This window comes from Myotis myotis, unplaced genomic scaffold, assembly GCF_014108235.1.
Source record: "Myotis myotis isolate mMyoMyo1 unplaced genomic scaffold, mMyoMyo1.p scaffold_m19_p_24, whole genome shotgun sequence".
NCBI lineage: Eukaryota > Metazoa > Chordata > Mammalia > Chiroptera > Vespertilionidae > Myotis > Myotis myotis.
In genome coordinates, this window is record NW_023416329.1 from 2,871,831 (window position 1) to 2,885,486 (window position 13,656).

General features: G+C 45.7%; 1 protein-coding gene across 1 annotated transcript; it reads right to left on the bottom strand.

Annotated features, from left to right (window-relative positions):
- Positions 1-4,574: 4,574 nt before the first annotated feature.
- ANTXRL (ANTXR like) lies at positions 4,575-10,520 on the bottom strand. Its single transcript, XM_036355901.1, has 5 exons — positions 10,092-10,520; positions 8,808-8,846; positions 7,597-7,683; positions 7,436-7,513; positions 4,575-4,802 (listed from the first exon to the last, which is right to left on the bottom strand). Exons 1-5 carry the CDS (start codon positions 10,518-10,520, stop codon positions 4,575-4,577), a joined length of 861 nt encoding a protein of 286 aa, XP_036211794.1.
- Between the last annotated feature and the right edge of the window lie 3,136 nt (positions 10,521-13,656).

Sequence of the window (13,656 nt, forward strand, 5' to 3'; positions counted from 1 at the left end):
TGGAAAAGTGTGAGAAGAATTGGTATTAATGCTTCTTTAAACATTTGATAATATTCACCAGTGAAACCATCTGGTTCTGTGCTTTTCTTTTTTGGGAGGTTTTTGATGACTTTTAAATCTCTTTACTTATTATTGATCTGTTCATATTTTCTATTCATGATTAAGTATGGGTATGTTGTGTTTTCTAGAATTTTTCCATTTCTTCCAAGTTGTCCAATTCGTTATTTTGTAGTTGTTCATAGTAAACTTTTAAGAATCTTTGTATTTGTGTGGTATCAGGTGTAATGTCTTCCATTTCAGTTATAGTTTTATTGATTTGGGCCATCTTTTTTTGGAAGGTCTAAATAAAGGTTTGCCAATAATTTTGTTTCCTTTTCTTTGTATTTTCTATCTTTTTAGTTTTTAGTTCATTAATTTCTGCTCCAAACTTATTTTCTTCCGTCTGCCAACTTTGTGCTTAGTTTTTTTCTTAGTTCATTTATTTGAGATATTTATTTTTTCTTGATGTGTTTATTGCTATAACTTACTTCTTAAACTTCTTTTACATCTCCTCATGTTTTGGTATGCTGTTTCCCTTTTAATTTTCCATGATATTTAAAAATTTTTCTTAGTTTCTTCTTGATCCACTGGTTGTTCAAAAGTGTGTTGTTTCATTTTCATGTATTTGGTATTTTCCATCTTTCCACATGTTATTAATTTCTAGTTTCATATTATTATGGTTGGAAAATATGCTTGGTATGATTTCAATCTTCTTGAATTTGATTAGGCTTGTTTTGTGGTCTGTCATAATATTTATCCTAAAACTATTCCATAGGGACTTGGAGAACATTTGCATTCTGATGCTTTTGGATGGAATGTAATACAATGGGTATGTTTGGTAGGTCTGGTTTGGCCTATAGTGTTGTTCAAATCTGCTATCTATTCACTGTCTGGATGATTTTTCTATTGCTGTGAATGGGGTGTTAAAGTCCCCAAGTATTATTGTATTGTTTACTTCTTGTGTTCTGTTTGAAACTGCTTTATACATTTAGGAGCGCTGATTTGAATGCATAAATATATACAATTGTTTTATCTTCTTGATGGATTGACTTCTTTATCATTACATAATGAACTTCATTGTGTTTTGACCATTTTTATATTGGAATCTATTTTGTTTTATTTAAGTATAGCTATAACTGTTGTCTTATATTGCCAATGTTGTTGGCATCATTTGCTTGAAATATCTTCTCTGTTTTTTCACTGTTGGTCTATATGTATCTGTAAAAGTAAATGAGTCTGTGGTAGACAGCACATAATTGAAACTTAATTTTTAAATCCCTTTTGCCATTGTATGTCTTTTGATTGAAGAACTTAATTCTTTTATGTTAAAAGTAATTATTTATAGGTAAGGACCTATTATTGCCATTTTGTTCATTGTTTTCTGTTTTGTAGATTCATTGTTCCTTGTTTCTAATTTTGCTCTTTATCATTTGATGACCCTTTGTAGGAGTATGCTTGGATTCCTTTTTCATAATCTTTTGTGTATCTACTATAGGGTTTTCCTTTGTGGTTATCATGAGATTACATAAAATATCTTATATTTACAACATCCTATTTTAAGCCTATAACACCTTAACATCTATAGCAATATAAACTTTATCTTTTTATTTCTCCATCTCTTTTATTTTAGGTTATCAATATTTAATGCAGTTTTTTTATTGTGTGTTTAATAACAAATTATTATAGGTATGGCTTTTAATATATATATATATATATATATATATATATATATATATATATATATATTGTTTTTAAACTCCTAAACTAGCATTCTACAAGAATAATGTACTATCATTGCAATATTGTTGAATTTGACAATGTATGTATATTATCAGTGAATTTAAAAAATACATAAATGATTTTATGATGTTAATTATCACCTTTTAAAAAATATATTTTTATTGATTTTAGAAAGGAAGGGAGAGGGAGAAATAGAAACTCAATTATGACAAAGAATCATTGATTGACTGCCTCCTGCATGCTCCACACTGGGGACTGAACCCGCAACTCAAGCATGTGTTCCTGACTGGAATAGAACCTAGAACCATTCAGTCCGCAGGCTGATGCTCTATTCCAAGCATGTCAAACTCAAAGGCTAGCACAGGCCAAATAAACAAGGTTTAAGTTTTTGTGGGCCACAAAAAAACAAAAGCTTCAATTTTCATAGAAACATAGGTTTATTTCGATAGAGACATGCTGAATACAAAGGGTTGAAATAAATGAGTAATTGTTAACATAAAATAATAGAACATTTTAATAAAAATTAATATTTTTTTCTTGAACCTTAACTTACCAGACACTGAATAACTGCACAAATTAATAAGCATAATGCAAATGAACCTATTTTTCTTGTTCTCCAAAAATGAAGTATTTCCTGTTGTGCACATCAAACAAGTCAGTACAAAACTAATGACATTGCAATCGGCTGCTAAGATATTCGCTGCTAGTATTAGTGGAGAGAATTGGTGCACCTGTGCGTAAAGTGCGTAAGGGAAATGAATGCAACATGATTATAGTAACCAGTCATTAGCGAATGTTGTAGTTCATTATTAATAATTATGTATAACAGGATATTGTAAAAATTAAGTTACAAAATTTTTATTAAAACGTTTCTTATATACCATTATATTGGCTGGGCTGCAAAAATATTCGTTGTGGGCCACATGTGAGTTTGACATGCTTGTTTGCTCTATCCATTAAGCCAAACCAGCAAGGACACCTTTTATTTTTGCTTTGGAACCTACTTTAGCATTTCTTGTAAGGCAGGTTTACTGTGATGAAATCTCTGGACTTCTGTTTATTTGGCATGTTTTTATCACTTCTTTATTTCTGAAGAACAGCTTTGCTGGGAATAATATTCCTGAATGACAGTTTTTTTCCCTCTCTCAACACATCTGAAAATTTCATCTCTCTCCCTTCTGGCTTGGCAAATATTTGTTGAGAAATCCAACCTAAATTTTTTTAGGACTTCTATGTATGTGATGGCTTGGTTTTCTTTTGCTGCTTTCAAAATTTTCTTTTTTTGTAGACTAATGACAATTTATTTATAATGTGTCTCACTGTAGCCCTTTCAGGTTTAATCTGTTTGAGGTCCTTTGGTCTCATGAATCTGGATGCCCATTTCTCTCTCCATATTTGATAACTTTTCAAACCTTATTGTTTAAAATACTTTCCTTTTTTTTATTTCTCATTCTGAAATTTCCATAATTTGTAGATTTGTTTCTGTTTATTATGTACCATAATACATAATCATATTTTACTCCTTTTATTATTTTTATTTTTTGCTTCATTGACTGGATAACTTCAAAAGACTGATCTACTAGTTCACCGATTTTTTCTTTTATTTACTCGTTTGCTGTTTCTGTTCTCCATTGTATTTTTCAGTACACTCTTGTGTTCTTTAGTACAGTCATTGTATTCTTCAGGTCTAGTTTTATATTTTCTTTTTTGATAGTTTCTATTTCTTTGTAGACTTTCTCATTTTGTTTAGTTTTGTGTGTGTGTGTGTGTGTGTCTTCATAGTTCTTTTTTTAAAAAAATATACTTTATTGATGTTTTTTTTTTACAGAGAGGAAGGGAGAGGGATAGAGAGCCAGAAACATCGATAGAGAGAAACATTGATCGGCTGCCCCCCGCACACCCCCCACTGGGGATATGCCCGCAAGCAAGGCACATGCCCCTAACTGGAATCGAACCCGGGACCCTTGAGTCTGCAGGCAGACGCTCTATCCACTGAGCCAAACCGGCCAGAGCCCTCATAGTTCTTTATAATGAAGACATTTATAACTTCTTTAGGAGGATTATTCTGAATTATTTGCCAGAAGTTCATAAATATCCATTTTTTTTGGCCAGTTATTGGACCTAATTAGTTTTCCTTTGTTGTGAGTGGAAAGACTTAGGCATGGTCTACACTGACATCCCTGAGCTCTCCAAATGCTTCTTGATGTCTCTGAGCTCATATCTCCCTTCTCCACTGGGGCAGGAAGGGAAGACATTAGCTTCTGGCACCTGTGTTTTTGCTAAGGGCCTGGCCCTGTGCTGAGCATATTGCAGCACTTACTATAGCTTCATGGCCAGCTGTAAAAGAGATACCATTATCTCCATCTTTTCAATTAGGAAAATAAAGCACAGATAGAGTAACTTTCCCAAGAGACTTAGTAAAATCCAGTGAATATAGACACAGGATAGCATTTATATTTTAGAGATGGTTTGGGATTTTTTTTCAAAGAGCAAAATTTGACTAGAAACACAGGTGTCCCAGTTCTTGGTGACAGATGAAGATCAGTTTGTGGGAGAGAGAATCATCCATGTCTACATTCACAGGACAGCAGCATGTTTTGTCCTTACAAGAGCAGTATAGGTAAATCTCCCTACACGGAGAGCAATGCTCACCAGGCAATAACCTCTTATGCTAATCAGCAACAAAATCCAACTCTTTTTTTTTTTTTTTTACTTTAAACCACTCAATATATATGTCCAATTCCGTATACAAGGTTTTCTTATTAATTTTGAGATTTTGGTACTCTGGAGATTGGCTATGGGTGTGGGAGTGACAAGGTAGTTCTGCAGAGTGCCTGGGCAGGGGGAGCAATCAGTGGTAGCATCCTGGAAGTAAGCTGTGGGCATGTAGGTGGGGGATGTCGGCCCCATGAGCAGCTGTTGTTGAGAGGGATGCACCCCTGGCTTGGCCCAAGGTACATCTTTGGGCTGCAAGGCAACTGCCTAAGGTAGGGCTTCATTAGTGTGAAGTTGACACATCTCCCCTGCAAGGAAAAGAAGAGTGAGAAGGTCACTTGGATGCCATTAAAACTGAGACAAGAAGCCTCAGCATGTGTGGCTCAGTGGTTGAGCATAGAACTATAAACCAGGAGATCATGGTTCAATTCCTAGTTAGGGCACATGCCTGGGTTGTTAGCTCAATCCCCAGTAGGGGGTGTGCAGGACACAGGTGATCAATGGTTCTGTCTCATCATTGATGTTTCTCTCTCTCCCTCTCTCTTCCTCTCTGAAATCAATCAAATGTATATACAAATATATATGTCCTATATAATAAAAGCCTAATATGCAAATGTTCGGTCTACCAGTTGGCTGTTCAACCAACCAAAGCATAATATGCTAAGGCCGCTCAACGGCTCGTTATGACATGCACTGACCACCAGGGAGCAGATGCTCTGACTGGTAGGTTAGCTTGCTGCTGGGGTCTGGCGGATCAGAACTGAGTGAGATGGGCCGGACATGACCTGGAGCCCTCCCATGGTCTCTTCCCGGCTGGCCAACCTCCCATGTCCCTCCCTGGCCCCAATTGTGAACCAGTGGGGTCCCTTGGCCTGGCCTGCACCATCTCACAATCTGGGACCCTTCGGGGGATGTTGGAGAGCCGGTTTCGACCTGATCCCACAGGCCAGGCCGAGGGACCCCACTGGTGCACGCATTCATGCACTAGGCCTCTAGTATCCTATATAATAAAAGGCTAATGTGGAAATAGACTGAACGGCGGAACAACAGGAACAACCAAACAACTGAATAACCAATTGCTATGATGTGCACTGACCACCAGGGGGCGCTTGTGGAACATAGCAGGCATTGGCAGCAGGTGGCAGAGCAAAGAACATGGTGGGTGTCGGCTGTGGCAGGATGGTGGAGTAGGTGAGTGGGGGCACCACACCAAGGTGGGGCACTGGTTGCTGTCACTGGGGTGAGCCTCTGGTGGTTATTGAAAACTCTTTGCTCCCATGTACTGCAGTCCTGCCTGGTGCTCGCACCTGCTGCTGGCCCCGCTCGCATCCACTGCTGGCCCCTGCCTCAATCACTCCACGATATCAGCAGGTGTGAGTGGGGCTGGCACCATCAGTGGGTGGGAGCATCGGCTGTGGAAGGGGGGCTGCCAGCAGAAAAGGGACCAGGGGCACAGAGGATGGACCGAGACCTGGCCCTGTGCCCATGGCAGCCTTACGGCCCACAGTTCCTTTCAAGGTGCAAAAACTTGTGCACTGGGCCCCTAGAATGTATAAAAATCAGAACAGAGGGCTGTAGTTTCCTTGACTAAAGGAGGTCAGAGTCAGTACTCATCGGGACTGAAGACTGGGTCTTTGTTATGCCCTTCTCCCTAGATGCTGGACTCCAGCGTAGGTTCTTCCTAGGAGACTTGGTTCAGGTGTTGGACCTCTGTCTTGACTTCTCCAGGTATCCCCCAATTTCTATGTCCTGACTCTGGACTCCTATTGATTGTTGTGATGTGGGACTTGTCTGCTGGCCCTGAACTGGGAGCCTGAGAAACAAGGATGAGGGAGGCCCTACAGCCCCAACCACCACAGCATTGCTATTCTCTCTAAATGAGTGTGACCTGAAGGGATGAGCCCTCTCCAAGGTCCTTAGATTGGACACAGGCCCATAGGACAATGGCAGTAGGGACATCATCTGATGGGTGACAGGCTGTGGAGGCTGCAGCACCCAAGGCCTCGTAGAAAGGGATAAGAATGATACAGCCCAGAACTTCCAAATGCCCACCTACCTGTCCACTGAGAGTCAGGGTTCACTGGATGTGGCCATGAAGCCCTCACTGCAGACCCTGGGGACAAGAGCACACTCCAGGCTCCCTGGACCATCTGAGCAAAGAGTCTGAGCACCACAAAGCCCAGGGAGGTGATTGCCTGGTGAGGCAGGAGCACCACGCTCCTTGGGCCTGGGTCTGAGTAGGGGAGCCTTCTGGTGGTTTGGGGGTAATCTCCTGAGATCAGAAGTGCTGACTCAAAAGGGGGCAGAGCAGGGAGAAGGGTGGGGCCAGGCCTCGGGTTTGAGTCCAGCTCTGCCACTCCTGGCCTTTGTGAGCTGGGACAAGTCACTCAGCCTCTCTGCACATCAGTCCCCTTGGTAAACTGAACAAAAATATTAATACCTACTTTTGCTGGCAAAAGTAATGTAGAAAAACATGTAAAGCTCTTAGGCTCCCAGGTGTCCCATGTGAAAGATTCAACAAAAATTTGGGAGTGTTGTCATCATGCCTGCCACCACGCATGGTCCTGAGTGACCGGCCTAGGAGACACTTGGTGAATGGGGTGGAGCCAGTGGACCCAGAGGGTCAGTGGTCAGAGGGGAGGGTCTATGGGCTGGGAGGCCAATAGAAATTGCTGTTTGCCTTCCTTCATTTAAGTTGGCACGTGCGAAGTAATGCTCGAGTTTCCTGTCACTCTTGAGACCACAATGCGAGGGAAATGCATGGTGCCATGCCCAGAATCATCAGCATGGAAGGCTCCTCGCTGCCATTTCTTCATGTGTGGAGCATCTTCCTTTGGCAGATGCCCAGACAAGGCTCTGTAACTTACAGTCCTATTGGGCTACTGTCAGGGGCAAAAACAAGATTTCCACCCACAGGGAGCATCCCTATTCCTCTATTTACCTTGTCCAAGGGCTGACAATACATCAATGGCACTGGGCTGCAGTTTTGAACAAAGTCACACAAGGTGTCCAGTTTGCCCTGAAAAGCAGACGTGGTTCTGAGGAAGCTGTAAGCATGCACACTGCCTCCCTAGGGTACAGTTCCCTAAGGAGCCCTCTCACCTCTATCCTTCTCATCTGGCGTACTTGGCACCCACAACAAGGGACAATCACTGTGGGACATGTCTGTATGGGACGTGTCTCTGACTCCTAGAAAGAGAAAACACTGTCTGCTTCCTGGTCTGGCAGCTCCTGGGTGCAGACACAGGCCTCCTGTTGCCCTGCACCTGTCAGCTTTCAGACACTCAGCAAACGTTTGTGGGAGAAGTCCACCACCAATGAGTAGCACCTGCCCCATCACAGAGTGCCTTCCAGGGAAAACACACACAAAGTCCTGTGGGTTTGCACACATGGCTCTTTCCAGAAACAACAGGGGGTACTTTCCAGTTCCCTTGGTTTCCCTCAAACTGCCCTTCGGAAGCCCGGTCCTGGGCTGTGTGCTGTGCTGGAGGGCTGTCAGGGTGAGAGCACTAGCCAGTGACGGGGCTGCATTACCTGACTCTGGCAGATCCAGCCTCCCATGTCACACTGCAGCCAGCTCAGGGGCCTCCCAGTGCTGTGAAGCCTGTCTCCCCCGCCTGCCCCCACCTCTCGCCTCCCCCACCCTGATGCCAGGCCCCGCGTTTCAAGGACACCATGCCCAGGTCCACCACTCTATATGGGCACTGGTTTGAGCCGCCTCAACCTGCTCACCTGCCCCGAGGTCCCTGTGCTCCCCTGGGCCTGGCCTCCCTCACAGCTCAATGCCAGGTCAGACTCCCTGCACCCTCCTCAGCCCTGCAGTCCTTACAGGCCACCGCCAGCCACGCCCCTGCCCTGGGAGGACACAGGGAGGGGGACAAGGAAATGGAGCCCTGGGTACACCAGAACCTGCAGGGGTGTCCAGGTTTCCTGAGGCTCCTTTTCGAAAAGCTCACCTGGTCCTGAGGAAGGACCCCTGCAAGCAGTCCTTTGGGAATTGACAAGAAAAGTCCCTTTTATGTTACTGTGATCCTAGCAGTGGCAGCAACAGGCTCCCCTAGGCTACCACTGCAGTGACAGTGCCCTAGATCAGGCCGTGTTGGGCGCAGGGCAAGGATGTCTGGGTGACATTCTGTGAGTTCCATGTCCTCCTTGGGCTTCTGACACCCTCTTGTTCCTCCTGGCTCTCTGCTCAAGTGGGTGGAGCTGGTGGGTGGGGGAGTGGAAGTAGCCCCTAGGCTGCAGGAGGCCTCTGTCAAGGTCACTGTGCCCACCAGGCCTGATGACAACATCAGGACCAAACCAGGACTTACCTTTTCTGGTTTCTGCACTGGGGGTGGCTCCTTGATGGTCTAGAAGGTTAAAGAGACATAAGCACAGCTGGGAGGGGCACGGAGGGTGCTGATGGCCATGCTGACGGGGGCCCTGCTCTGCAGCAGCAGGACAGAACATGGGGTTTGGGGTGCCAATCTGGGTGCGCATTCCTCCCTGAGCCTCCTCTCTGAGCCTCAGGCTGCTCAGGTAGCAAAGGGAATTAAAAGCTCCCTGTGGGTTTGACAGGGAGACAGCCAGACTAAGGAGCCTGGTCCCTGGGAGAGGCCTCCACACAGTAGTTTTCCTCAGCTGCCCACCATCATATGACAGCTCATGGCCTAAACTCTTCCTCTCTCCACCAACTCCCCTTCCCCCTCCCCTCTTCTACCCCTCCCTAACCCGCCCCCGAAGCCTGCTCTGGCTTTCCAGTCCTCAGGGATGACAGTCACCCGCACCCAGGGCTCCCTCTCTCTCTCATCCTCTCTCCTTTACCTGATTTGACCTGCTTGTTTCTGGTTGGTTTGCCTGCTCTTTCGCGCCTCTGCTGTTCTCTTTCTCTATCCAAAGCTCTGGCCTGTGTCCTTGCAGACCTAGCTAGCCAGTGCCACTGCCTCAATCCCTCCTTGAAGCTGACTCTGTCCTTTGTTGTTCTGGTTACAAAGGGCACTTGCCACAAACTGTGAGGCTGACATTTTGCCCCCAATGCCCCAAGTACCATTACCAGACCGGATACCAGACTGTGAGCTCCTGCAAGGACGTTGGCACCTTCCTATGTGTCCCCTTGTGCCCAGCAGGGACCCAGCACAACCTGGCCCTTAGTAATGACTGAAGAAGGCATGCCGGGAGGCCCTGGAGATGTGCAGAGACCCAGGTAGTTTTCAAAGGCACAGCTGCCCCAGGGGTTGTGAGTCTGGCCAGCATCATTCTCCCTTTTGGGCTACCCGTGCCTCCAGTGGTACCACTTCTTTCCTCGCCAGCACAGGCATCCTCCATTATGTCCCCCGAGTCCTTCCGAATCCTGGCTGCTGTGAGGCAGCCCTGTTCTCGGCTGTCTTGGTTCACTTCTGCCCAGGGGCCAGGGCAGCACATGTGCTTGCTCCCTGAAGGAAGCACATGGCAGGACGCTCCTTAGAAGCCCAGGCTGTTCCGGGAGAGGAGGACAGAGCACCTTGTCTGCTCATGTGGCCGTATGGAGCTTATGGGAACCTCCCACAGGTGGGATCAGGCAGGCACGGCATTCCCCTGGGGTTGGTCACAGGGCTGTGTGGGCAGGAGTCACTCACCTTCTTGAAGCATAGACGCCAGATGCAACAGAAGAGCAAGGGGAACATGAGCATGGCCGGGATGAGTGTAAGGAGGTACAGAGGGTCGGCAATGTGCATGAACTGTGTAGTGGGTGGTGGGGCAGTCGTTGTGTCAGGTGGCATGTCCGTTGTTGGCTCAGGTGTTGGCTCAGGTGTTGGATCAGGTGGTGGGGGAGGTGGTGGGGGAGGTGGTGGTGGTGGAGGTGGTGTGGGGGGAGGTGGCTGGGTTGTTGTAGTGGTAGTCTGCCGGGTAGTAGTACGCCTTTGGGTAGTTTTAGGCTTCCGGGTAGTGGCAGGCTGCTGGGTAGTGGTAGGCTTCCGGGTAGTGGTAGGGGCAGGTGTTGTGGTAGTTGTAGGAACAGTTGTCGTCTGCTGAAAGGACACATGCGAGAGGCTTGCGGTGGGCATTGGTAGGCTCCAGCCAGGCAACCAGCACCAGGCATCCCTCACCTACTGCCTTGTCCAACTATTTCCTTCTCCTCAGGTTTCCCCATCTGCAGTGGCCACAGTGGGGCTAGGAGGCCAGGCCTGGGACAGAAGCAGCACTGTCAGCACCACTGGAACCCCACAAGCTGGCGCAGGACACCAGGGCAGTGGCAATTAGGCACAGGAGTCCCTCCTCCTAGGGTCACCTCCTCTCTAGCCTAACTCTCTCTGTTGCCCATGCCATGCACCTGGGCTAAGGTACGTGGATGTGGAGCTCTGAAAAGCGAGCACCTGGGGAGCAGCCCCCTAGCCCCCCACATAGAATAAACCCAGGTGCCTCTCCCTGAGCTGAGTCCCCGCCCCCCACATCGCTGAGGCTTCCCTACCAGCAGAAGGACAACCTCCCTGCCCAGTACAGAGAGAGTTAGCAGAGAGGCCACTGAGGAGCAGGAGAAAGAGGAGACTCTGAAGGGAGGGCGTGTCATCTGCAAAATGACAGCATGTGTTCCCCGAGCAGAAGCCAGGGCTGTGAAGTTCATGAGTCAGTTCAGAGCCCTCACCAGCTGCACCAATGCAATGGGAACACACCCTAACTGAGCAGGGCAAGAGCTGGTCCTACTGTCTAAATCCCCTGTGCCTGGACCTAGATTTGTGGGACCGAGGGAGTCCAGGGGTTTAGACCTGTGGTCCCTAGCACACAGCCTCCCAGCATCTCCCACTCACCCCAGCTGGAACACAGATAGACCAGAATTCCCTGCCACTAGACCTGGGCCTGGGGAAGTGGCAAGTTGGCTACCCTTGTGGGCAGAGCTCTAATTGGTTCTACCACGATCCTTAATGATACTTGGTTCACAGATAGAGAGCAGAGTTTCTAAAAGGCCTGGCCAGGTGACTGTATCCAGGGGTCTAGTAGATGCACTCCTAGGGTACTTTCCAAACTTGAATGGGGAAAGAGCTCCCTCATTAAAGGCTAAAACCTGGGCTGGCTGTGAGATTCTGTGGAGGTGGCTGTCAACACCAGGTAGCTACTGGGCCTGCCTACAGTCTCTGGTCCCCTTTCCTGCCTTCACAGGGTGTCTCTCCCTCCAGTGCAGGGGATGTGCATAGCCCTGGATTGAGGCTGTAGCCTGACCCAACACTCACACATTCCTCACTGATGATCTCAATATCGTTGTTGATGAAGCTGATGCCATTGTTCAGGCTAACTTCAATGAAGACCTTCCTAAACACAGAAAAGGCAGACAGTCACCACCAGCCCGGATTGATACAGTTCCTGCTCTTAAGCTGTAGCCCACAGTTCCCCTCATAGTAATGACATAGAATATGAGGCGTTTAGTCAGCAGGGAGCAGACAGCATGGGTAAGTTGAGCTCATTTCCATGCACTACAAAATCAACCTCTGCATAAAAGGCTGACCATACAGCAAGGAGCCCTGACCTTGTAGCGGGTGGTGGGGCTAAGTGACTAGGGATAGCTTGGTGTCACCATCTCCACTCTTCTGTATTCATAGAATAAACCCTATGCATGGCTTCGCTTCATAAGGTTGGTAGGAACACTGGTACCATCCCTTGCACAAAACACCTCCTGCATTCCTATCTTTCTCAGCAGATCCCTGAGCATCTGGGGGACCTCCAACAAAGGTGGTTGCCAAGGTAGCCCAAAACCCTCTAAGAAAGAGACAGGCATTTTCTCAGCAGGCGGCATCTCACATTCTGGAAAACTCATGATGACAACAACTGCCTATGTAACCCCCGAGCTGGGCACTTACTGGCCTGGATATTCTGTCTTTATTCCTGGGCACATTAGGATGGTATCTTGCACAGATGTGGCTTTTTTGTCTGAAAGAAAATCATGTAAGAATGTCAGTGGATAAAAAGCCACCTTTACTGAGAACCACCTAAAGATGATCTGAACAAAATTCCTATAGTTAAGGATATGAAGAAGAAGCCACACCCAGGATGTGGAGCAGGTGAATCCCACACCCACAGTATGGTGATTAAGAAATGAGAGGCACCAAATAATATGCAATCCAATTGAAAAAAATGGCAGAGGACCTGAATAGACATTTCTCTAAAAAGGATATACAGACATTTGAAAAGATGTTCAACATTACTAATCACCACAGAGCGGGAAATAAAAACCATAATGAGATATCACTTCGCACCTGTCAGGATGGTTATCAATAAATCAACAAAGTGTTAGTCAGGATGTGAGGAAAAGAGAACCTTCATGTACTGTTGGTGGAACTGTAAATTCATGCAGCTACTATGGAAAAAAGTATGGAGGTTCCTCAAAATATTAAAAATAGAACTACCATATGACTCAGCAATTTGAGTTCTGGTTATTTAACCAAAGAATTCCACAACACTATGTTGAAAAGATATATACACCCCTATGTTTATTATAGCACTAGTGGACTGATGCACGAATTCATGCACATTGAAAGGAAATTAACTAGAAGACATATTTTAATATTGCTATTGACCCTTTCTCTATAATAGAAGTGTCAACCATATTCATGATTGACAATGACAGATGGAAACACATGCGTGTGATTGGTGCCAGCGAGAGCTTTATATATAGATAGATAAACTTGCTTAATTAGACCTGCTTTCTGATTTAGCTAAACTTGTCTCAGCCTAGTGAAGCACCCCAACTTCTCTTTCAGATAATTGTCAGCAACACAGCAGAAAATAACAACACGAAGCAGATTACTATTGTAGATCACGCAGGGAGAACAAAGGGTAAAATATTTAATTGTAGCAGTGTTTGATTATATTCTGCACAGTGACAAAACCTGAAGTCATTTTCTAGGTTCTCCATTTCTTACTTCTTTTTAGTCGGGTCAAGATTATAAGCTTTCTAAATCTCCATTTTCCAGCTAATGAAAAGAAAATAGGATTTCACCAAGTCACCTATCTACCTACTCCAGGACTTCTGTGAGGATCAAATGAGTTGAGACACAGAAAAATGCTTCACAGACATTTGGTTAAAGTGTGAAATGTTTCCACCTGGCTATAAAGCAAATTGTGTTCTTGGGCTGAAGAAACTGCAAGGAGGCTAGTCATCACTAGGGAGAGAAAGACTGGTGTTGCTACGTGATATCATTACCCAGCACC

Excerpts from the sequence above, each read along its gene's own strand:
- ANTXRL (XM_036355901.1), bottom strand. The coding sequence starts at position 10,520 with ATGCCCACCGCAAGCCTCTCGCATGTGTCCTTTCAGCAGACGACAACT. Across the intron at positions 8,847-10,091 it reads GGCGTCTATGCTTCAAGAAG|ACCATCAAGGAGCCACCCCC; the intron begins GTGAGTGACTCC and ends TTAACCTTCTAG. Across the intron at positions 4,803-7,435 it reads ATTGTCAGCCCTTGGACAAG|GGGAGATGTGTCAACTTCAC; the intron begins GTAAATAGAGGA and ends TTTTCCTTGCAG.